Genomic DNA, 24,459 nt, shown 5'->3' on the forward strand with positions numbered 1-24,459 from the left:
ACGTCTGACAGCCACTTCATGGTGATAATGTGTCGGTGAATACAGGGTGAACGTGATGCATGTCACGTACGAATCAATTTTATCATAAACAGGAGAGAGAGTGTCGTTCATAGCATGACTTGATCTCTCATGTTTAGACTACGGAAATCTGTAGACGTGGACGTTAAATAAGAGCTAAAAATATCTGTGACATTCTATTTTGGGACATGAAGTTTGCAGGAGTGGTGTCTTCGTGTAGAGTGGATGATTTTATGGGTGGTTCCACTCTTAAATTTTCACTTTTTTAACATTTCACAAATTTCACGAGAGATGTATCAGACCCTCATGAATCGGTCGTGTGTTTGTTGAACTAGGGTAGAAATGATCCAAGCTCGTGCTGGTAGCGAATGAAGAATTTTGATTGGAACCGATCTCCAACAACCTAATCAATGTTGGAATGGGTCTTCAACAACCTAATCAATGTTGGAATGGGTCTTCAACAACCTAATCAATGTTGGAACCGATCTTCAACAACCTAATCAATGTTGGAATGGGTCTTCAGCGACCTAATCAATGTTGGAATGGGTCTTCAACAACCTAATCAATGTTGGAATGGGTCTTCAACAACCTAATCAATGTTGGAACCGATCTTCAACAACCTAATCAATGTTGGAATGGGTCTTCAACAACCTAATCAATGTTGGAACCGATCTTCAACAACCTAATCAATGTTGGAATGGGTCTTCAGCGACCTAATCAATGTTGGAATGGGTCTTCAACAACCTAATCAATGTTGGAATGGGTCTTCAACAACCTAATCAATGTTGGAATGGGTCTTCAACAACCTAATCAATGTTGGAACCGATCTTCAACAACCTAATCAATGTTGGAATGGGTCTTCAACAACCTTATCAATGTTGGAATGGGTCTTCAACAACCTAATCAATGTTGGAATGGGTCTTCAGCAACCTAATCAATGTTGGAATGGGTCTTCAGCAACCTAATCAATGTTGGAATGGGTCTTCAACAACCTAATCAATGTTGGAATGGGTCTTCAACAACCTAATCAATGTTGGAATGGGTCTTCAGCGACCTAATCAATGTTGGAATGGGTCTTCAGCGACCTAATCAATGTTGGAATGGGTCTTCAACAACCTAATCAATGTTGGAATGGGTCTTCAGGTTGTTTTAAGATGCGACAACGGGTTGTCAGGGTCTCTGACTTGGCGGACACATATCATCGTATCACGGAGGGCGTTGTGTGCACAGGTACTATATATATCATGTGTACCCTTTTCACATTTCGTATGGCGGACGAGTTCATTCCGCACCCAAGAACGGACGTCTGTTTGAAACAAACAATACCAAAATAAAATAGACATAACACACTAAGTGCCTAGTTGTTTCCGTTCAGCTGATTGCGATTGTGAATCTTGAAATATCGGTCTCAGAGTATACTCGTTTCATATATCATGCACCATATGAACATAGGTATCTAATAGAAAAGTATGACAGTTCTGTTCAAGAACACCCGTGTAGATTCGGTTAGGAACTGGTCTTCAGAGACCCATGTCGTATAAGGCGACTAAGGGGATCGGGTGGTCAGGGATCGGGTGGTCAGGGCCGGTGACTTGCTTGACACATGTCCTCGTATCCCAGTTGCGTAGATCGATGCTCATACTGCTGATCACTGGGCTGTCTGGTCCAGATTCGATTATTTACTGACCGCCGCTATATAGCTGGGGTATTTATGAGTGCAGTGTTAAACAATAACCCACCAACCATCACATCAATGAAAAGCCACAATGCTAAATGGTGACTTCTGTAACTGCTTAATCGTGCTGACACCGAACCTTTCAGCCCCGCTTGCAGCTTGCTCAGTGCCATGCGATCTCTGCATCGTGTGACCCATGAAGGTTTGGAGTAGAACTAGGACTTCAGCAAACCCACGCTTGCCATAAAAGGCGACTATACTTGTCAGAAGAGGCGACTAACGGAATCGGGTGGTCAGACTGGCTGACTTATTGACACATGGCATCGGTTCCCAATTGCTCAGATCGATACTCATGCTGTTGATCACTAGATTTCCTGGTCCAGGCTCGATTATTTACAGACCGCTGCCGTATAGCTGGAATGTTGCTGAGTGTGGCGTAAAACTAAACTCACTCACTCACTCTGCATCGTGTTGGTTGTGGGACACAGATGCAGTGGGGGAAAGCTATGAGATTTTATGAGCGCGTCCGTAGGTGCGATTTGTCATTCGAAATAGCGCCAATGTGGATGTATGTTTAGTTGTTGTTTGTATCTTGCTGTGTATCAACTGGTCCAGTCGTTTTTGTTTTAAATGCGATCACTTGATGATAATTTGTTCAACATCTAATCAAAGATTACCCATAGAAACCAGAGTGAGTTTAGTTTGAAGCCGCATTTAGCAATATTCCAGCAATACCAGACATTGAAACCATGAGGGGAATCGAACCCGGGTCCTTGGCGCGACGAGCGAACGCTTTATCCACTAGGCTACCAGACTGCTCCTACAGAAACTGGAAGGAGTAGCATTGTTAGATCTAACAGACAATGCATATTATTACTCACCCGTTGAAGATATAGAGAATACAAAACTAATGCGTGTAATACCATATTTATGAAACGAGTGAATGGTTTGGTATCTGCTCACTTTCGCTTTTTATGTTATCTAACCGATTAAACTTGGCAACACAAACCATGTATACATTCTTAGAAAGATATAGAAGGGGCTCATGCGCATATATACATATGGAAATTAATTAAGCAACACCAAATTCAAAGACACATAAAAACTTAACAAAGTTTAACGAAGTAATTTTGATGATTGATTATTCAATTTTGATGTATTGACATACAGCATGAGCTTTTCATGGGTTGATATGACGCGCGTGAAGCTTGCACAGCGCACGTGCATTGCTTTAACCTCAACTTTCGAAAAATGCACTTTTTCCCTGGGGTGTTTACAAGCGCAGGTTGTCGATTGCATTCGGTTTTTCATTCATTTCAATGTCATGGCACGTAGGAAATTATCAGAGGCCACTCGTTGGCAAATAATCGGCATGAGGAATGCTGGTATGTCTCTAAGACAAATCGGGACTCAAATCGGACGACATCATTCCATAATTTCAAAACTTTTGAAAAAATACCGGGCCACTAATGAAGTTAAAGACCTGCCTAGACCAGGAAGACCCAGGAAGACCACAGTCCGGGAGGACAGAGCTTTACTGAGACTTGTACGGCGCAGGTCCTTCGACTCGAGCTCTCGGTTGAGACAGGAGTGGCTTCCAGGGAGACCCATCTCGAACAGGACTGTTCGGAATCGTCTGAAAGCTGCAGGATACCGGGCAAGGAGGCCAATCAAGCGACCCAGACTGTCTCCAGCCCATAAGGCAGCCCGACTGGCCTGGTGTAATGACCGTTTGCACTGGAACATTGCCTCTTGGAGGAAGGTCCATTTCTCAGATGAGAGCCGGTTCTTGCTGCACATGGTGGACGGTCGTACTCGGGTCTGGAGGCAGAGGAACACAGCAATGGCTCCACGGAACATCCAGGAGACTGTGGTCTTTGGGGGAGGTTCCGTTATGGTATGGGGGTGCATTTCCATGAACTGCAAGTTGGATATCATTACCATCCGTGGCAACCTTAACGGTGTTCGTTACCAACAGGAGGTTCTTGACAGGGCTGTGGTACCTCATTTTGAGAACCATCCTCTGGCAACGAGACCCATATTTATGGACGACAATGCTAGACCTCACAGGGAGCATGCTGTAAATGATTTTTTGCGGCAAAATGCAATTGACAGAATTCCATGGCCTGCCATGAGCCCTGACCTCAACCCCATTGAACATTTGTGGGACTTTATTGGCCGTCGTGTGAGGCAGAGAGACCCACCAGTCCATAATCTCAACGAATTGACGGCTGCCCTGCATGAGGAGTGGAACAGGATCCCCCAGAATCAGATCCGGAGACTCATCCAAGGAATGAGGAGGCGTCGAATCGGTGGTGCGTGCGCAGGGAGGACACACTAGATATTGATGAAAGTCGGTGTGCAGACTCTCAGATGACTGTTCTTTCTTTCCATGTGACATTTGTGTTAATACACCTGACAACAACGTCTGTGGATGAATAGTAAATTGTGTCCATTTTTTCATGAATTTAAGACAGTTTTAAGAATTTGGATTTCGTTGCAATAAAGCAAAGTCTTGATACTTTTTCCCTTTAAGTTGTTTGTCAGAGATCGTCTGTTGAATAAAAAAGTGTCAAACTATATCAACCCGGCATATTTTGATTGTCAGAACACTTCAAAGTTGCTCCAATAGAAAAAATTGGGGTGTTGCTTGATTAATTTCCAGGTGTATATAATATACGTTTCGGACCTATCGTCGGTATAATTTCCCTACAACCTGAGTCGCATTGAGAACAAAAGGTTCGCTGTGGCGAACGCTATATTGTAGGCATTGGCAAGCTCGGCTGTAACGGTGGTTTAGCTGATTGGCTACTGTGAGAATGCGGAGCCAGCAAATGGAGGTGGATCCAGGGTATAGTGGAGACTTATCGGAACGTATACCCTTGAGATATCGAGGATGCACAAGTCTCGATCCTTAGAAATGTGTACCTGAGTACAATGTTTCTGTAATAATCGATCAGGAGAGTATGTGCTGGCGATTAGGTGCCTGACTCTGAGGGTGCGGGTTCGAATCCCGGATGGGACTCAACCAAAAAAAGTACCAGAATTTGTACTTTACTAAAAAGTGAAATCCCAAATATGACATATGTTGCATTTGACCACTTTCTAAATGGCATTGTATAATCATAAAAGAGTAATAATCAACCTCAATTATGAAATCAAGTTATAAACCGGTAACTTTGAAATCAGCCAACTATATCAAGGAAGGTTTGTGTTTGTAAATGGAACCTGTATCTTTATAACTGTTACCGAATTACCATGTACTTTTGCAGAATAAACTTCATGTTGCTCTACAGCAATCGAGCTAAAATATAGCTTCGTGACGGTCCCTGAATCAACAGACAATATAGCGAATAGTGCTTACGATAGGGCAGAGGAAGGTTTGTGTTTGTAAATGAAACCTGTATCTTTATAACTGTTACCAACTTACCATGTACTTTTGCAGAATAAACTTGATGTTGCTCTACAGCAATCGAGCTAAAACATAGCTTCGTGACAGTCCCTGAATCAACAGACAATATAGCGATTAGTGCTTACGATAGAGCGGAGGAAAGTTTGTGTTTGTAAATGAAACCTGTATCTTTAAAACTGTTACCAACTTACCATGTACTAAACTCACTCACTCACTCACTGAATCAACAGACAATATAGCGAATAGTGCCTACGATAGAGCGGAGGAAGGTTTGTGTTTGTAAAACTAAACTCGCTCACTCACTCACTGAATCAATAGTGCCTACGATAGAGCGGAGGAAGGTTTGTGTTTGTAAAACTAAACTCACTCACTCACTCACTGAATCAATACTGCCTACGATAGAGCGGAGGAAGGTTTGTGTTTGTAAAACTAAACTCGCTCACTCACTCACTGAATCAATAGTGCCTACATAGAGCGGAGCATATCAGTGTCCTACGTTGCAAAAAAACGATTAATGTCTGAATTATTGGACAAACGATCGTTACCTTACACGAATTACAAAGAGAGGCTCTCTGTATCACACTAGTTACACTACGCAGTAAATTCAGATCCGCTCCTGTTTTCTGAGAAGTCCGAACCACACAATAACAGGAAACCGAACTTCCACATGAGACGTTCCATGCAAGAAGGTAGGGTGTTACTGAAAAGTGGGACATGCAGCACCAGACATTGTCTGTCACAGAGTCCCTGTAACGCATTATTTTTGGTGCAAAGTGCCAATTTTTGGTGCCATGATATTGCTGTTTGCGTCACTCATCTTTTCGACAGCTCGTATCTTCAACTGCAAGTGTCGCAAAGTTTCGGTCGCGCTACATGTTCCCTACCAGTGTACATGGCAGTGAAGTCTTTGAAGGGCATTTAGAAGTGAAATGCATAAGGATGAAGATTTTATGGATATCAACTTCTTTATATGAGAACACAACGTTTCGGAGTTAATGCTTACTCCTTCATCAGGTGATGAAGTATGTCCCAGTCACCGCCAAGATCAACACAGATGCCTTCATCACCAGCATTGAAAGTGGACTTCAACAACTGGCTCCCAATGGCAACGTAGACTATCTCCGACACCAGATTATAGACACCATCAAGCAAGCTCCCAAGCCCCGCTCCAACCTCACGCACCAAGAGAGACAGGCCATCACCGAACTCAAGAAGGACGACACCATCACCATCACCGAAGCTGACAAGGGCAAGGCAGCAGTCATCATGGACACCCCGGAATTCCTCCAGTTGGTCAACAACAGCCTCTCAGACACCACCACCTACCTCAACATCAAGAAAGACCTGATGAAGGAGTAAGCATTAACTCCGAAACGTTGTGTTCTCATATAAAGAAGTTGATATCCATAAAATCTTCATCAGGAGTAAGCATCAACTCCGAAACGTTGTGTTCTCATATAAAGAAGTTGATATCCAGAAAATCTTCATCCTTATACATGGCAGTGGTCTTTAAATATTCGAGTCTGGACCAGACAGTCCAGTGACTGACATCATGAGTATCGGTCTACAGGATACGATGACATGTGTCAGTGAACCTGACCACCCGATCCCGTTAGTCACTTCTTACGACAAGAATGGCTTGTTCATGACCAATTCTAACCCATTCTCTTCCCACAGGTTACTTGTCATATCTTCCTACGAACTTAAATAGGGAGATATGACAAGTAACCACTGTGGGAAGAGAATGATTCTAACCCGGATCTTTACGGATTAACCACCTGCTTATAATATCTTCTGAATCATTCAATAAATTCCGTTACACTCTTAGTCTATACCTAAGTGACAACGTGAGCTAGCTCTGTGGTTAAAGCGTTCGCTCGTCACGCCAACCCCCCGGGTTCGATTCCCCATCTGGTGTCCCTGAATATTGCTGAAGCGGCGTAAAACTGAAGTCACTCACGAGTGAACTTGTTTTGACTGAACCAGATGTCCCACAGTCATGGAGCTGTTCACGACTCTGCGTATCTGTTGCACGGGTTAATTACGCAATGCTGCCACCTGACAAACTGTTTGTTCTGTTCACTGTTTGACTCCACAACATACTCACGCTTGAATGATCTCGCCACGGAGCATAACATTATGCAACTAAGCCAGCAAACACGCCCAACCAATTGAACAAAACGGAACAGTATGTAGGTCGGGATGGGATATTGTGCTTCTTCCATTTTCCAGAGTGTCTACCTATACTCTTTGCTATGTGTCTTCTTGTGGCAATGAGAAGCTGCTGGTTAAAACATATAAATACTGGCTTTCTGACAAGTTTGGAGGACTGCATTACTCGACATGTCCATGAAGGTAGTTTTCATTAGTTTCTGTTTCCAGTTAATTAAATAAATTATATTGAATGATCGATACTTACGCAAACGATGATAAAAGATGGCTTACGAAATGGTTAATCAGTGGTACAAAATATTGTTTAAGTTTGTGTTTTAATTGGTACACATATTTATAATGAAATATATATATATATCTCAGATAAACCAGAGACCATATACCGCTATATGGCCTCTATTTTACAGAGTCTTTGGAAATCAAATCTGACTTAAGAATTGATTTGAATGTCGTCCGCGTTTTGCACTTATTTTTAATGGTGTTTTGATCCTCTTACGTGCTAAAAGTAATGACCTCCATTAATTCTTGCCATATTTTCGACTGACACTCTGCAAGTCTTCGTGCCTTTGAACCTCGGTCATCTACTAAGAGAACAATGCAAAAGTATAGAAATCCTGTAAAACCTATTCCCAAACTGTTCATATTTATACCGTCCCCAACAGTCTGTGATACATTTGGTGACCCTCATGGAGCTGTTCACGACTCTGCGTATCTGTTGCACGGGTTAATTACGCAATGCTGCCACCTGACAAACTGTTTGTTCTGTTCACTGTTTGACTCTACAACATACTCACGCTTGAATGATCTCGCCACGGAGCATAACATTATGCAACTAAGCCAACAAATACGCCCAACCAATTGAACAAAACGGAACAGTTTATGCTTTTGAAACCGCCAATGAAAAAAGAGGCTATCGCGATGAAATCTTCTCTGTCCTCAAGCTGTCGGTCGGGCTATATATAGTTTACAGGGCAACATTATTACACGCGGAAGACACGCGTTCGTCGGAACAATGGGTCGGAATGTGGGTCTCCCTGAGCCTATGGCTGACATCAGTGGAACCAACAGCTTTTTTTCAAATTAACATGGAATGGCATGATGTTTCAGGGAGCTGAAAGTAGTAAAATCAGTTGGGCTTTGTATCTCAAAACGAACCTCTTTTTCAGAGTTTGGCTATGATAGAGACAATAAGAGTAACACTTCAGAGACCATAGGTCTTTCATATATAGTGATTAAAAGAATACAAAAATGTGGGTTTATTCGTTCTTTAAGAAATGTTTATTGCTTGAGGAGCAGTATGTAGGTCGGGATGGGATATTGTGCTTCTTCCATTTTCCAGAGTGTCTACCTATACTCTTTGCTATGTGTCTTCTTGTGGCAATGAGAAGCTGCTGGTTAAAACATATAAATACTGGCTTTCTGACAAGTTTGGAGGACTGCATTACTCGACATGTCCATGAAGGTAGTTTTCATTAGTTTCTGTTTCCAGTTAATTAAATAAATTATATTGAATGATCGATACTTACGCAAACGATGATAAAAGATGGCTTACGAAATGGTTAATCAGTGGTACAAAATATTGTTTAAGTTTGTGTTTTAATTGGTACACATATTTATAATGAAATATATATATATATCTCAGATAAACCAGAGACCATATACCGCTATATGGCCTCTATTTTTACAGAGTCTTTGGAAATCAAATCTGACTTAAGAATTGATTTGAATGTCGTCCGCGTTTTGCACTTATTTTTATTGGTGTTTTGATCCTCTTACGTGCTAAAAGTAATGACCTCCATTAATTCTTGCCATATTTTCGACTGACACTCTGCAAGTCTTCGTGCCTTTGAACCTCGGTCATCTACTAAGAGAACAATGCAAAAGTATAGAAATCCTGTAAAACCTATTCCCAAACTGTTTATATTTATACCGTCCCCAACAGTCTGTGATACATTTGGTGACCCTCATGGAGCTGTTCACGACTCTGCGTATCTGTTGCACGGGTTAATTACGCAATGCTGCCACCTGACAAACTGTTTGTTCTGTTCACTGTTTGACTCTACAACATACTCACGCTTGAATGATCTCGCCACGGAGCATAACATTATGCAACTAAGCCAGCAAATACGCCCAACCAATTGAACAAAACGGAACAGTTTATGCTTTTGAAACCGCCAATGAAAAAAGAGGCTATCGCGATGAAATCTTCTCTGTCCTCAAGCTGTCGGTCGGGCTATATATAGTTTACAGGGCAACATTATTACACGCGGAAGACACGCGTTCGTCGGAACAATGGGTCGGAATGTGGGTCTCCCTGAGCCTATGGCTGACATCAGTGGAACCAACAGCTTTTTTTCAAATTAACATGGAATGGCATGATGTTTCAGGGAGCTGAAAGTAGTAAAATCAGTTGGGCTTTGTATCTCAAAACGAAACTCTTTTTCAGAGTTTGGCTATGATAGAGACAATAAGAGTAACACTTCAGAGACCATAGGTCTTTCATATATAATGATTAAAAGAATACAAAAATGTGGGTTTATTCGTTCTTTAAGAAATGTTTATTGCTTGAGGAGCAGTATGTAGGTCGGGATGGGATATTGTGCTTCTTCCATTTTCCAGAGTGTCTACCTATACTCTTTGCTATGTGTCTTCTTGTGGCAATGAGAAGCTGCTGGTTAAAACATATAAATACTGGCTTTCTGACAAGTTTGGAGGACTGCATTACTCGACATGTCCATGAAGGTAGTTTTCATTAGTTTCTGTTTCCAGTTAATTAAATAAATTATATTGAATGATCGATACTTACGCAAACGATGATAAAAGATGGCTTACGAAATGGTTAATCAGTGGTACAAAATATTGTTTAAGTTTGTGTTTTAATTGGTACACATATTTATAATGAAATATATAGTCTGGTTCATAATTATTGAGAATTTTTCTTCTTACTTTGAGCTATCCTAACACCTCAACTGATTCACTGATACTTAAAACTAAGTAATGGTATAAGGGAGGTAACTCATCTTGGCCTACTGAGTATAGTACAATTAGAGTTACCTCCCCTGAATTTGTAGCAGACGTCATTTTCCTCAGCACTGTCAACAATGTCTGCTGAAGATAAAAGAAGGTTGATTTTTGAGTTGTGTAATCAAGGAATTGATGATGTAAATACATTGGCAGAGAGAACAGGAAATCCTCTTTCTACTGTGTATAGGATTAGGAAGAATTTTAAAGAGGGAAAGGTTTTTGGGCACCAGAAAGGAGCAGGGAGACCCAGAAAATTGGACTTCTCAGATCGCGTCCGGCTGGGAATTTTAGCGTCTAAAAAGCAAAGGGCAAGCATCTCCACCATCAGGTATGAAATGATAGAAAGGGGATCAACAGTTGTATCAAAATCTACAGTTAGAAGAAATTTGATTGATCTTGGATGGGAGAAAAAGACTGGAATTCCTTCTCCTCTCATGAAACAAGAACATAAAGACAGGCGTGTTGAGTGGTGTTTGGCACATGAAAACTTTGACTGGGAAAATGTGATTTTTACTGATGAAAGCTCAATATGGGTATATCCCAATAATGTGAAAATATGGACAAAGTCTGCGTCAGCACCGTTGTATCGACGACCTAAATACAGCCCGAAGTTTCATGTATGGGGAGGGATATCCTTATTAGGAACGACCCCGCTGTGTGTGTTTGAGGGAAATGTGACAAGTCAACGCTACACTAACATATTAGATAATTTTCTGCTTCCAAGTGCACATGTGTTTTATGGAAATGACTGGATTTTGCAGCAAGATAATGTTCCTAACCACACCGCAAAACATGCCAAGCAGTGGTTTCAGGAGAAAAATGTGACTGCATTACCATTTCCTGCATATAGTCCTGACTTAAATCCCATTGAGAACATTTGGGGGATGATGAAGGAATGTGTGAATCAAAAGGGGTTGACAAAAATTGAAGACATGAAGAGAGAAGTGGTCCGATACTGGGACAGCATAACTCACGAAACACTAACCTCTCTGATAGGAAGTATGCCTACCCGTCTTAGACTGTGCCGTGAAGCTCAAGGAGACTTGATAAAATATTAAATTGTTACCTACACGACATGAAAAGGTCAGTTCACTTTCACAATACATTCAATTTTATCTGATTTGTTCTCGTTTAATAATATGAAATGCTTTAGCTATTCTCAATAATTTTGAACCATACTGTATATATCTCAGATAAACCAGAGACCATATACCGCTATATGGCCTCTATTTTTACAGAGTCTTTGGAAATCAAATCTGACTTAAGAATTGATTTGAATGTCGTCCGCGTTTTGCACTTATTTTTATTGGTGTTTTGATCCTCTTACGTGCTAAAAGTAATGACCTCCATTAATTCTTGCCATATTTTCGACTGACACTCTGCAAGTCTTCGTGCCTTTGAACCTCGGTCATCTACTAAGAGAACAATGCAAAAGTATAGAAATCCTGTAAAACCTATTCCCAAACTGTTTATATTTATACCGTCCCCAACAGTCTGTGATACATTTGGTGACCCTCTACTGGTGCCTTCGACCATCCCTCATTAACAATAAAATAAACCACACAATTTGATTCTTTTCTCTAGTGTAACTAAGCTACTTGAAATGATCGCCCACACATACTATTAAAACAAATACCATATACGCATGGTCTGATAAAAACAATCAATGAATTTGGACGGGTAAATGGTAAAATGTGATATTCAGCTAATGCAGACGGTACTTTATTCGAACAAAATTGTTCTCGTCCACAGCATGGCAGTCGTTTAATATTTATTTCGGTTCGAAACAAAGTTCAACATTTTACAATGTAGTATGTCGTAAGGTAATGTTATGTACAGGGTTTATATTAACTTATATCCCATTCGTTGAAATATTGTACCGGAAGTTCAAAACGACCAATCAGGTATGGGCTTTTAACTTACCACCGCCAAATTCAAAGTTTCATGTCGGCCCAAAACAATGGCGGATGGAAGAGTACTTCAGGTTGTGAAAGAGGATGGTATGTCTCGATCGAATGGTTCGATATTATATTATCATGGCAATCTGAGAAATGTAAATCGTACTTTACATTTATTCACATTAGATAACGGCTGGTGCGATGTCGCATCTTGTTTTCAACAGGTGTCGGCCTTGTGTTTACATTTTCGGCGAGAGACCATCACGAAGGATCGCCTGTTGAACACACGTCTAACGTTTGATGTTATTTAAATTCTAGCACTGGTAAAAGTTCTTATGTTTTTGTCATGATTGATAAGATGAAAACTACAAGAAGGAGCTCGATTGTGAAATGTCCCCAAGTTTTTAGGAATAATGTGACAGGTGATCAAGCGTGACTGAAGCCACATCTCAACATGTGGCAGGCGTGGCCTTCCATTCCCACGGGAGGTCTCAGTGTTGTGTCGTGTTTGCAAAAACTTAATCTGATACTTTTTGTTTTGATTGTCTGGATAAAACATACAATACATACATACAATCGTACATAACATCTAAATGATAGTTTTGAGATTGCTTCAGTTAAACATTTTCTTACTAATGGAATGTGAATGAAAAATAAAGAACAGTGTACCACTGGAATGTTGATCATATTTTAAAATCTGCTTCACCTTTAAACTGATTTGGTACACATATTTTATGTAATTTAACTCTTTTAAGACAATAAAATGCGTCTACTTTGATACCTGGTCATTTTCTTGAGTCAGGGTGAGTGAGATCATGGAGATACAATCATAAATTACTGACTGACCCGTTTATTTACACTTATTTACACTTAGGAGCAACGTTTCACTTGCTTGATAATGCTGTTAGAATCTACACCACCTCACTGCTCAGTGTTAAACGTTCTATGATTTGATTTTGCATATAAAGGAATTATGTGTGCATTGTGCTATAAGGCAAGCATTTCCTGTAAGCTGAAATACTGGTTCCTAAACTCAAAGGGTGAAAATAAACTAATTGTATATCACATTATATCAAAAATAGTAACCAGAGACATTTAATATGCTAATTAATGTGTTGAGAGTGTAATCTCTCTGTAATGTTTATATTGAAGTTATTGGCAGTATTTCATTCTGATACAGAGATGCCAACCTCTACGATTTTATCGTAGTCGCTAAGATTTTTAACAACAAACTACGCCAATACGATTCCACTAGAAATCCTACGAAATTTGAATAAATGCATTAAAATTCGGATATATAGACAAAAACATATATTTTCAACGCTGAAATACATTTTCGGACTTCACGTACCTTCCATTCATCATATTTAACAACATATTTGAACTGGAATGATTGCAAGTAACAAACGTAATTTTAGCAAAGCTGATTTCAATACCTTTTGCGATTTGACACATTTAGTTGCTGCGGAAATAATTTAACCACATGACCATGATATCATTCATTTTTTTCTCAGAATCCATCATGATTTTGTTTATTTAGTTGACTACAAATTTTATGGTCAAACTACTAATTTTGAACATTGAAACTACTATTTGCAACACTTTGGGGTTTGGCTTCTGTTAACATATGCTCATTGTTTCTGCCATGCATATAAATCATAATGTTTATACTTTAGGTTATTTCATTCAGTCTGTTTTAGACAAACATAGACCATTCATTAACATGATTAATATTGATTTTTTTATTGAATATTTATTTACTGTGTTGACATGTTGCCTTTATGAAGCGTTGTCATGGTTACTTATTCATATTATCCTGTCGTTTTACTTTGCTTTGTCTTTAGTTTGATCAGGGATGGAAGTAAATACTAACCTGCTGGGCCATATGTTTTGTTGAATTATAATGTTAAATGTATCATGAAGGCAAATAATTTGAAACAATTATAGGATACTGTGTTATCTGTTCGTGTGATCTTTCTTTTCGGGTCATGGATCTTCTTGATTGCTTCCATTCCTGTGTTCATAGTCATAGTTGTGATGTATTATTTAGCCTGCATGCACATACCACTGGTTTATTTGAGTTGCACATTTTGTTTGTTTCAGTTTATATTAATCGGGGCCAGCAACACATTATACGGTCTCGGTGCGACATTCGTGAGCAGACAAGTTCTGTTAGAAATAGTGGTACGTTTACCATGTTTGCATCCTAAGTCTAACCAAGCTCTTATCACCTTTTCCTGTCATCCATCTACAGCATAATGTGCTCAGATTCTGTCACAAATAGTTGTATGTTTACTGTATTTACTTTTAAAGTCAAATCTAGGTCTTCATCGCCTTCTCCCATCACCCATCTAAAACATAATGTGCTTGTACATCATCAGTGTTGCTATTTTTGCATAGAGCTAACAAACAAAATACACATTGAATACTGCAGAGAAGTCACGATCAGTATTTGTGTATATAACTGTTATGTGTTTATTGGCTGCTTCTTGTAATGCTCCATGATATACTAAGAGGAGGGAGATTCAGTTTATCTGTGTGCAGAGACTGTGTCAATCTCACTGACCGATATGTACAAGTGTTGTGATACAAAGCCAAACATGAATTGTACTGAACTCAAGAGAGGTTTTTAAGGTTACACAAACTTTCCCCATCTAATCAAAGGAAACCCAACTGTTTCAATGAAGCACCCAGTAAATCCATAGGCAGCTAAGGTGGAAAAAGGTCCCAGCACTTTAGGTCCTTGTTATGATAGGTATTTGGATTAGGGATCTTCTGACACAAATACAGAGAGAATATGGAATCAAGATATCAGTTAAATCATTTTTAGAAATTATCTTGTCAATGTCGACAAGAAACCAATATTTCAAATATATATGTTGATGATTCAGTTCCCCATCAGAACAGCAAGTACTGCTTCTGCAATCATTTCAGTGACAGTGCAGTGTTGACATCTAGGGTTGCTAACATCTACTATGATTAGCTTCTCTGCCTATAGTGACATTAAAACAATATTTGAATTCTTTTCCCAACTGAACTGACTTTCTTTTTATGTAAACCAACTATAAACACCCTCTGCAGAAACCCAATGGAAAGTGGTTAGTGCTACCAGGTATTTACCTTGAGTCCTGTATTAGGGTCCCAGGATTCATGCATTCAGGGGGCAACAAAATGGGAGTCCTAGACACTTCAATATTATTATGAAATATTACTGTGATTTTATTGTATATCCTGATCAACACATTTATTGTTACAGTAATGAAATTACAAACAATACCCTAACCCAACTATTAGCAAAGTCAGTGATAACTAATTGTTACTTGTGTGGAGTTTTTACAAAAGTATTTGGACTATATCTGTGGCCCTGGGATGCATTGATAAATTTTGTTGCATTCATTGTCAATTTTTTGGCATATAGGATGCAGGAATTCGTGTCTTGTAAATCTGTGTGCTGCTATCGGTTTGTGGTCAAATCACAGGGTTGTGAAACTATCCTGTGGGCATTTGTTCATAATATCAAGCATGGGTTTGTGTGAACTAATGTACCTGCCAATTACTATTATATAATCCTCTAAAAATGTTTTGTCAGTTATGCTATGGTGACAAAGACAAAAAACACAGCATACAAAAATATGACTGAAGATAAAGTTAATAATGTAATGAGATGAAATTCATTATTAAAAACTGATGTCCAGAATTCCTATTCCTAGCAAAAAGAATTAAGTATACTGTCCAGCTGAACATTTGACCAGTCACCTTATTAATTCAGTCCAAGATAGGGCTTTGTATTGACAAAGACATTGTATTTCATTATACTGCGATTCCAGTACCATATTCCGATACGTTTTGTGATACATTGTGAGTCCAAGTGTTTGACAGGGACATTGTTTGAACATGCAGAGCCTATTTTCTGCACACTAAATCCAAAAAAATAAAATTAATGATTGATTTTATCAAACTGATTTTAAGTGGTTGTATTTTCTTATTACCAACTGTATAAAATGTCCTGTGTTACTATCCACCAGGCATGTAATACTGAGTGAAGCTAATGAAGGCAAGGTTATGCCATTTGCTATTTACAGATTTTTGGCATTTTTATTTTTCTTGGTTTCCATGAAAACGTTTTGGACTTAGTCTAATGGGAGGGGTGGGCTTTGTTTCTGGATCATAACTCTAAAAACATTCAATATTTTTCTGCAAAACTTTTCTTTCTTTCCATTTTTATTCCCACTCTACAACCTACATAGTACAATCATATGCATTCATTGTCTTGCATGCACGTACATACATACGTGCTGTGATAGATACATTTTACATCAAACTGAAGTGGGTTTACATACAGGAAGTCTTGATTCTGGCACTCTGCATATGACTAATGCAGTGGTATATATGAAAGTGCACATAGTTTTGGTCTATTGAAATAAAGATTGCAAGTAGAAATTGTAACTCATTCATCATGTATACAGGCGGAAGCTCTCATATGTGGACCATGTATGTGTGTTTCCAGTTAACAGACAAGCATTCTAAGAACTACCAAATTGTGTATATAGAAAATATACTGTATTTAATATATGTTAAAGGAGGTGTACATGCTTCCCTTTCTATTGGAAAGAAAAATGTTTGTTTTTTTTTCATTTCAATTTTTATTTCCACTGTACCACACACATAGAACAATGGTATGCATATCTCCACTCGTGTACATATATACATACATATACATATGCACGTATATATCTAGATAGGTACTTAATATTTCCCCCTTCAACTGTAAAAGGATGGGTGGGTTTCCAGACAGGAGTTCCTGATATTCCGGAACTCTGCACATGACTAGTAAAATCGTAGTTATAAAAGTATACATAAGTTTGTTCTCCCCTGCAAAGATGATTACAACTAAATATTGTAATTCAGTTCATTGAATCACGTACAAAGGCAGGAACTTCATATTTAGGAAATGCACATGTGTTTCGGTTACAATAGGCATTTAGATTTCACCAGGTCATGAAAATATAGTTAGTCTGATTGTGTTACAAATAATTTATGAAAGGATGACCAGGAGAAAAATTTGCTTCTAGAATTTTCTAGTATTTTATTGTTTCTCTTTGGGTATGCTTAAAATGGATACTTGTATTTTTCATACATTGGTTTACAATCACTTGTTTTGTTATCAGACACACAGCATTTAATGGGTTGTTGTGTTTATTGTTTTTACCCTGAAATTCTTTTCTGCAAAACCCTGTAGATATATCAGTCAAAACCTAAAGTCATGCCTTTCGCTATTTATTGGCATTTGTGATTTATTACTTTCTCGGTTTCCATGGAAATGTTTCGGACTTAGTCTCAAAAGTGAGGGGTGTGTTTTGTTTCTCAAACACATTTCGAAAACTTCTTGATACCTTTCAGCAAAACTTGGCAGATAAGTGAGACAGACCCCAAAGTGGTGCCTTTTGCTATTATAGATTTTTGTCATTTTTATTCTTCCCAGTTTCCATGGAAACGATTTGGACTTAGTATCAAAAGTGAGAGATGGACTTTGTTTTTCTGAGCACAGCTCAAAAACCAATTCAGGTTTTTTTCCTAGACATTTGTATTTGGGGGGTCAGGTTGACTCTTCAAGTCCAAATCAAAATTTGTGGTTCAAATGATTTACAAAGATAATCGATTTCCAACTAGTAATTTTTTTCTTTAATGTGTATTCCTCTAAGTCTGTGAATTTTAAAGAATTATCTCCCTTCAACAGTTTGTTAAATGATGGTCAAATCAAGCAATGCAAATGCAGTTAACTACTTATTAAAAAAAGGTGACACAAAAGCTAAAATTCCACTTACTTATTTCTTCAACTATTAATGCAATGAAAGTGGTCACTGATCAAGAAAACAGTCAACAATGTAAGTCATACAGAAGCTCAGTGACTCAAACTTCATAACCTTGGTTTGTTGAACAGATAAGCGTGGAGCCAAATTACAGGTATCTGTGCCAGCCTACTTCAAGCAATTAAAGTTCAATTATTTACTTGCTACTTTCGTCTTTGCATTATTTGAAAATGCAATGTTGCATCCTGGAATCTGGGATTATGGGGTACATATCACCCTTAACTTTTCAAATGAGGGGGTTTTCACACTAAGCGTGGGAAGTGGGTGACATATTGACTAAGATAGGTATTTACTGTATTGCTGATGCTGTCACAAGAACTGACTTTGTCAGCAAAGACAGTAAATTTGCAATTAAACGTCACTAGTTTTTTTTGCATTGCGTTGTATTATATATAGGGATCAAGATTACCATTATATTTAACTCAGAGCCGAAAATAAGCATCAGGTGTGTAAATGTCCACACGATTTACCAGTGATTTTCGAGATGAATTCTGATGCAGTCACTGAGCGGTCAGAAAAAAATATTTGATCTAGTTACTTTTATTACTTACTATATAACACTGAACTGTGTGGTTTGGATTACTGACTTTATTGCACCTGAAGCGATGCAGTTTCTGCTTTTTATGCATATTTTCACTTTACAATGCATCACATACACACGTTTTCCTTGTCAAGGGGAACCCTGCCATTTGATATCTTTCAGCAGTACTTGGCAGATATATGAGGCACATTTTGAAGTGGTGCCTTTTGCTGTTTACAGATATTTGGCATTTATATTTTTCATTATTTCCATGGAAACAATTCAAACTTAGTCTTAAAAAACTCCAAGTAACTGTCAGATAATTTGTTCTTCCAAATATATGGGGGCCGGGGGGATACATGTATATCATTGTCCGATAACTCTTGTAAAATGTATGTAAAGTCAATTCATTACAATATAAAACTTCAATGTGAATGAAAGTCTATGTAGATTTTGATTTAAGATGTTAATCACAAAACATTGTATCTACTTTATTATCTAATATAGCTTTTCATACTCTCAGGGATTGAAAAATCCCATCACCCGACGCCCAGGACAAGTCAGTTTTTATCACGGGCAATCAAGTAATGGTACATTGTATCTTACTTTCCATGGACTACTAGATAATTTCCACTTATAGTTTCAAACTACAAATAAACTTGAATTTCATTTCATGTCTGCTCATAATGTAGCTAATTACATTTTGCAATAATAGTGATTTAGTTACACAACTTCACAGCTGTTGAAACAAGTTTTTCCACCAGCACTGGGGGAAATTTAGTGAATCGTTTGGACTCTGATTTCGCAGGCTTTTTTCATCATGTTATTTTTTAAACTTTATTGGTTGAATTGGCATTGTTGATGATTTGTTTTGGTAAGTATTGATACCGAAAGGTATCAGAATCTGCAAAGTTGTGTTTAACTTTGTGTGTGGCCTTTAAGCATTGATCATGAAGCAACCATGTTTACATGGCTGTGCAGATTATTCATTCTGTTTGCTAAAGTCCTTTCATTGTTGCTGTTTCTTCGTCAGTTGTAAACAGAACAGTCATGTTCTAATAGTGTCATTGACAGACAGACAGACATACTGCGCTGGCATGGAAAATACTTGGTATTTACAGACATCATAAAACGTTACAGTTTTTTTTTACAAATATGGCTATGCGTAAAATAACATTTGCATTTTGGTTAGTAAGTAAATTCACAATTTATGTTGGGACATACACAGTCAGTGACTGAAATTTAGTTTTTAACAAGTGTGCCTCATAGGCACTGTCATGATAATTTAAGTATGCCATTTCAATTTCAGGTGTGCCATAAATTCATGATCTGTTAAACTGAACTTCAAAACATCACGTGACTTGAAGTGAATGTAAGAGTTGTAATTGTATTGTAATATCCATTAGTAAATCATGAGTAATAAAACAATGCTAGGTATGTATTTTTTTTGTACATTTACTGACCTCAAACCTTGAAAAGATTTTTTATGATAAGCTGGCTGTCTTACTTATCATTAGTCTTTGTTCATGATGTCACTTAAAATCGTGAAAGATAACAATCGGAAAAACATATTTTAATGCACTTTCAACAACAAATCAAGTGTGCCATAAGGGCACGCAGATAAGTTTTTAATTGTGTCATTTCAGTCGTAGCCGTGCCAACTTATTATTTCAATCCTTGACAATAATATTGGGGTTTATTGGGGTCTGATACCTAAATCAACGTAAACAGGGCACTTTATTAGAAAATGGTGCTCATCCTGGACAATATTGACACAAAGAGTGCGCATGGCAGAACTTGTGTCATCATATTTGTTATCTTCTTTAGGTATGAACATTTGGATTGTTAAACTTAATGCCACATCTAAAGGAGATCTATGGAGTTGCATAAAGGATAACATGTCATTTACATCAGTCCCGTGAACTAATCTGAGGGCCATCCTTGGGCTAATTTGTCAATCAGAATATTGAAAGCTTTTGTGCACAGATCCTTTACGTTAATGTTGCAACTGCCATAAAATAAAACACATTAGAAGTCCATCTGAAGAAAACCTGTCTGTAGGACAGTTCAGGAATTCAGTCCCACTCAAAACATTTCTTTTGAACCATTCCTGTCAGGCTGCCTGATTTTGAGTTTCTTGTTGTCTTATAATGTATGTGCTCTGAACACGATCAGTGGAAGCAAGCACATTGTAAATGGACGCAGGAAGTCGAGTCGAGCACCGTTGTGTTGAACTCCGATAACTCAGTTTCTCATTTGTCTCGATATAACATCTCGCTCTCGGCAAAATCCTTTTATAAGTTATTTATATATTCAAGCTCTTTAACTCAATACGAATGTCTCGATATTTTGGATATGTCAGTATCATTTTATGGTCCCATCAAGCAAAATTACCGTTTTAACTTGATATTTGCAAAGAAACTTCATCTTTACCTACCTCTCATGGGTGAGTATCCGCCTGAAGTGAGGTTGTTTCCACATGTTTACACATGGTGCGGCATGAATTAATGGGATGCGGCAGTGTAGATGAATTAGGGTTAGTGTTGAAGGTGTCACCTGTTTGTTATTTAATTATGATTAATCCAAAAAGAATTAATTAGGAAGTACTCACTGTCATTGCTAAAAACCACTGATAATGAATTATAGATTTGGATCAAATGTAGGTGCAAATAAATACATACGATTACGAAATCTACTTTTTGTTTTGTTTTCTTTCATAGTGATATGTAATGATACGCCCTTGTTGGATGTGTTGAAGTTCGGATAACTCGATATATTTCTTGGTCCATGAATATCGAGACAGCAGTGATCAACTTTATTAGTCTATTGTTATGGCAGTTGTGTTTATCAGTGTCACTGCACAATGTTGCTTATCTGTAGCTTATCCATTACTCATAAATTTACTAACCAGACTTCCTGTGTCCTAAGTTATCAGCTTCTCATCAGCTTGCTAACGTAGTATGTGTATATGTAGTTTCTATCTTACTATTTACTAACTATAGATTAGTTCTGGTCAAGGTTCTTTCTTCATGTTTCTAGTCAGCGAGCTCATAGTAACCATTGGAAACATGGTTGTATTGACAGATATTGTAACATAGTGTTTGACATTTGTCTGTTCTAACTGTTTCTAGAGTATACTTACAACTGCACTATTAGTGACATAACATAGTAACTATGGTCAGTGATTGGCTGAAGTACTGTTTGTTTAAAATTCTGTCCATATATTAATGGATGTGACCATGTACAGTTGTATGTGTGAGTGTGAATGATGAATTTGGTTGTTGCAGATGGCAAGGCCCTCCGTGTCGTCCTCGTGGGGAGCGAGTGTCAACACAACACAGACCTCAAGAAGGCATTGCAGGTGAGGACTTCACTGACCCTCTTTTAGACTGTCCTGGAAAGCATACCTTCCTTTGAGTTATGCCCCCTGGCTGAACCAGGATCTGATTATTGGTTATTGCACTTGTTATTAAGTCTGGGTCAGATTTTGTCATGTTAGGTTCAATGTTAGAAATCAAAGAGTTGGAAGATTTTTTTCAGGGGATGTCATTATAATTCTGTTGTCAATATCATTAGCCATGATCATATACACTGGAGAGGACTTGGCACGACAAGTATGTTGTGCATATAACAAGACACAACACAGTGGATTGGATGGTCAGGCTAGGTGTCATAGCTGATTGTATGTCAGTCACTAGATTATATCATACTACTATCAGCACTGTTTCCGCTGACTTAATTATTTATCGGACACTTTTTCTGGCAACCTAAAATTTTACTGGCCATGAATGAAATTTGCCCATCGCATCCTATTACAGTCATGCCTTGCAATTCGCTCGTCATGGATACTGCGGATTAGGATGAACCTGTTGGTTGATCAGTTGTTCAAAAGTTCATCACAGATTTCGCAGCAACCACAACCCTTCATGTCTTTGAAAATAAGACATCAACAAATCAGCTGTTGAGACCTGGTTAATCACATTGTAAACATGGTAAACTCGTGAAATTCAGTACAGATTGCAATTAATAGTGTTTATCGTACATATCCATGTTTTTTCAGATGCTTAAAACCCGAAGGGTTTTCTCAATAATAATTGGACAAACAATGAAACACTGCAATAACTTATAAAAGACAACTTTATCATAAGGATGTGCCATCAGCTGAAAACTTATAATATGTGCTGTGATGCAACACACCGCATTCTAGCACGGTTGTGACCATGAAAGCACAGCCAAGGCTGTCATTTCACTAGCTCATGATTTTTTTACATATTTTACCAGTGTCCGACTGACTTTCAATTTATCGGTCCCCAACGAATTTTACCCCTGATCTTCAGGTACTGGCTAGCACCTACCTGTAGTGCTGGAACAGACAGCTTGGCATGTACTTCTGTACACATTCACACATTGATACATCACAAAAGTGATAGGCTATGAGAGTTAAAATCACTATAAGTATTTTACATTGTAGATATTACAAATATGAATATCCTCAGAAGTATAGACTCAAACACGTCGGGGGGATGTCACGTGACCATTAGTGTCCTGAAATGAAATTTCATAAATTATGAGAATTGAAGGAAAGTCATCCTGGCTGTTGTGAATCTATGACATTGCAGTTCATCCATAAAAAGTGCAGAGTTTAGTTTGTCTAAACATACCCATACTGCCAGCTCTCAATCACTCAACTCTGAATTGACCAACATTTCCATCTTTTATGGATCTGTCAGAGATCATGCAGACGATACTGAAAAAATATAGCTGTTAGTTTTCACCTTTATCTTTCCTTTCTTTCCAGAGAAAACAAATATTACCAAAACTGCTAACAATTACTCAAAAGTCAACTTTGAAAGTTCAACCACGCAGCGACATTTCCATATTCCTGTCAGCTGATACCAGCATCTGTCAACATTCTCGATCAGATCAAGTTTGAAGTTTGAAACACAATAGATTTATTAAGAAAGAAATTTATATCACATTTGGTGAATAACATAAAAAAATACAGAAATAGTGATAATTGGTCTTGTTCGTTTTTGGGAAAGCACAATTTACACTACCATGCTCCCTGTTGACCGCGTTTTGGAGAAACACTATCGGCAACTGTAAACAAGAAGGAAATGTCAGTGAATAGCTAATCCATCAAGGAGGTAAATTTTGTATCATTATGATTAGAAACACTTCCATATTCCTGTCAGCTGATATCAGCATCCGTCAACATCACAGTGAGAGCAAGTTTGAAGTTTAAAACACAATAGATTTATTACCAAATTTATATCACATTTGGCGGATAACATTTAAAATACAGAAATATTGATAAATGGTCTTGTTAGTTTTGGGGAAAGCACAATTTACACTACCAACAAAATGGAAATGTCAGTGATTAGCTAATCCATCATGGAGAAGTATTTGTATCATTAATTTTAAAAACAGTGGAGCAAATTGTTAAAAAATACAAAAAAATGGCAATAACTGGTGGCTAGCCAGTATATACCGGAGAAAGAAAACACTGACCATATGGTTCGAATAATGCTTCAAACACTTGAGTAGAGCAGTTCTACATATTGGCACAAGCCTTACATTTAGAGTTATCACATTTGCTAAGGTATTCCTATGGCAAGTTTGTTTTGTTTTTTGTTTTTTTCTGATGGTGATTGAGTGAATTGGAATTTACCTTGAGTCCTGTATTTGAGAGTTTCTCTGACTCATTCTCTTAATTATCAGGGATCCTGGACTACAAAATGGAAAGCATATTGTATTGTGTATCATGATCATCACAGTAATTTAAACTGCAAATGATATCATAACCCGGCTAGTAGCAGCTAACTTACTGTTACTTGATCAACATTTTGTTAAGAAGTATTCAGACTTTT

The 24,459-nt window shown here is 38.1% G+C and overlaps 2 protein-coding genes across 3 annotated transcripts in view; both read left to right on the forward strand.

Moving 5' to 3' along the window:
* Positions 1–6,122: 6,122 nt before the first annotated feature.
* Positions 6,123–6,464, forward strand: LOC137281149 (uncharacterized). The gene has a single exon (XM_067812276.1). It carries the CDS (start codon positions 6,123–6,125, stop codon positions 6,462–6,464), a length of 342 nt encoding a protein of 113 aa, XP_067668377.1.
* Positions 6,465–12,237: 5,773 nt separating this feature from the next.
* The window catches only part of LOC137281858 (protein ECT2-like), a 51,841-nt gene continuing 39,619 nt past the window's right edge, over positions 12,238–24,459 (forward strand). Inside the window, exons 1-3 of one of the 2 annotated variants that reach the window (XM_067813513.1) lie at positions 12,238–12,301; positions 14,303–14,383; positions 21,877–21,950. In XM_067813513.1, coding sequence (XP_067669614.1) covers positions 12,262–12,301; positions 14,303–14,383; positions 21,877–21,950 — 195 coding nt within the window. In that variant the 5' untranslated portion in view covers positions 12,238–12,261. The remainder of the gene's footprint in view (positions 12,302–14,302; positions 14,384–21,876; positions 21,951–24,459) is intronic. The other variant, XM_067813514.1, reaches the window with a different exon arrangement.

The sequence above is a fragment of the Haliotis asinina genome, chromosome 4 (assembly GCF_037392515.1).
Source record: "Haliotis asinina isolate JCU_RB_2024 chromosome 4, JCU_Hal_asi_v2, whole genome shotgun sequence".
NCBI lineage: Eukaryota > Metazoa > Mollusca > Gastropoda > Lepetellida > Haliotidae > Haliotis > Haliotis asinina.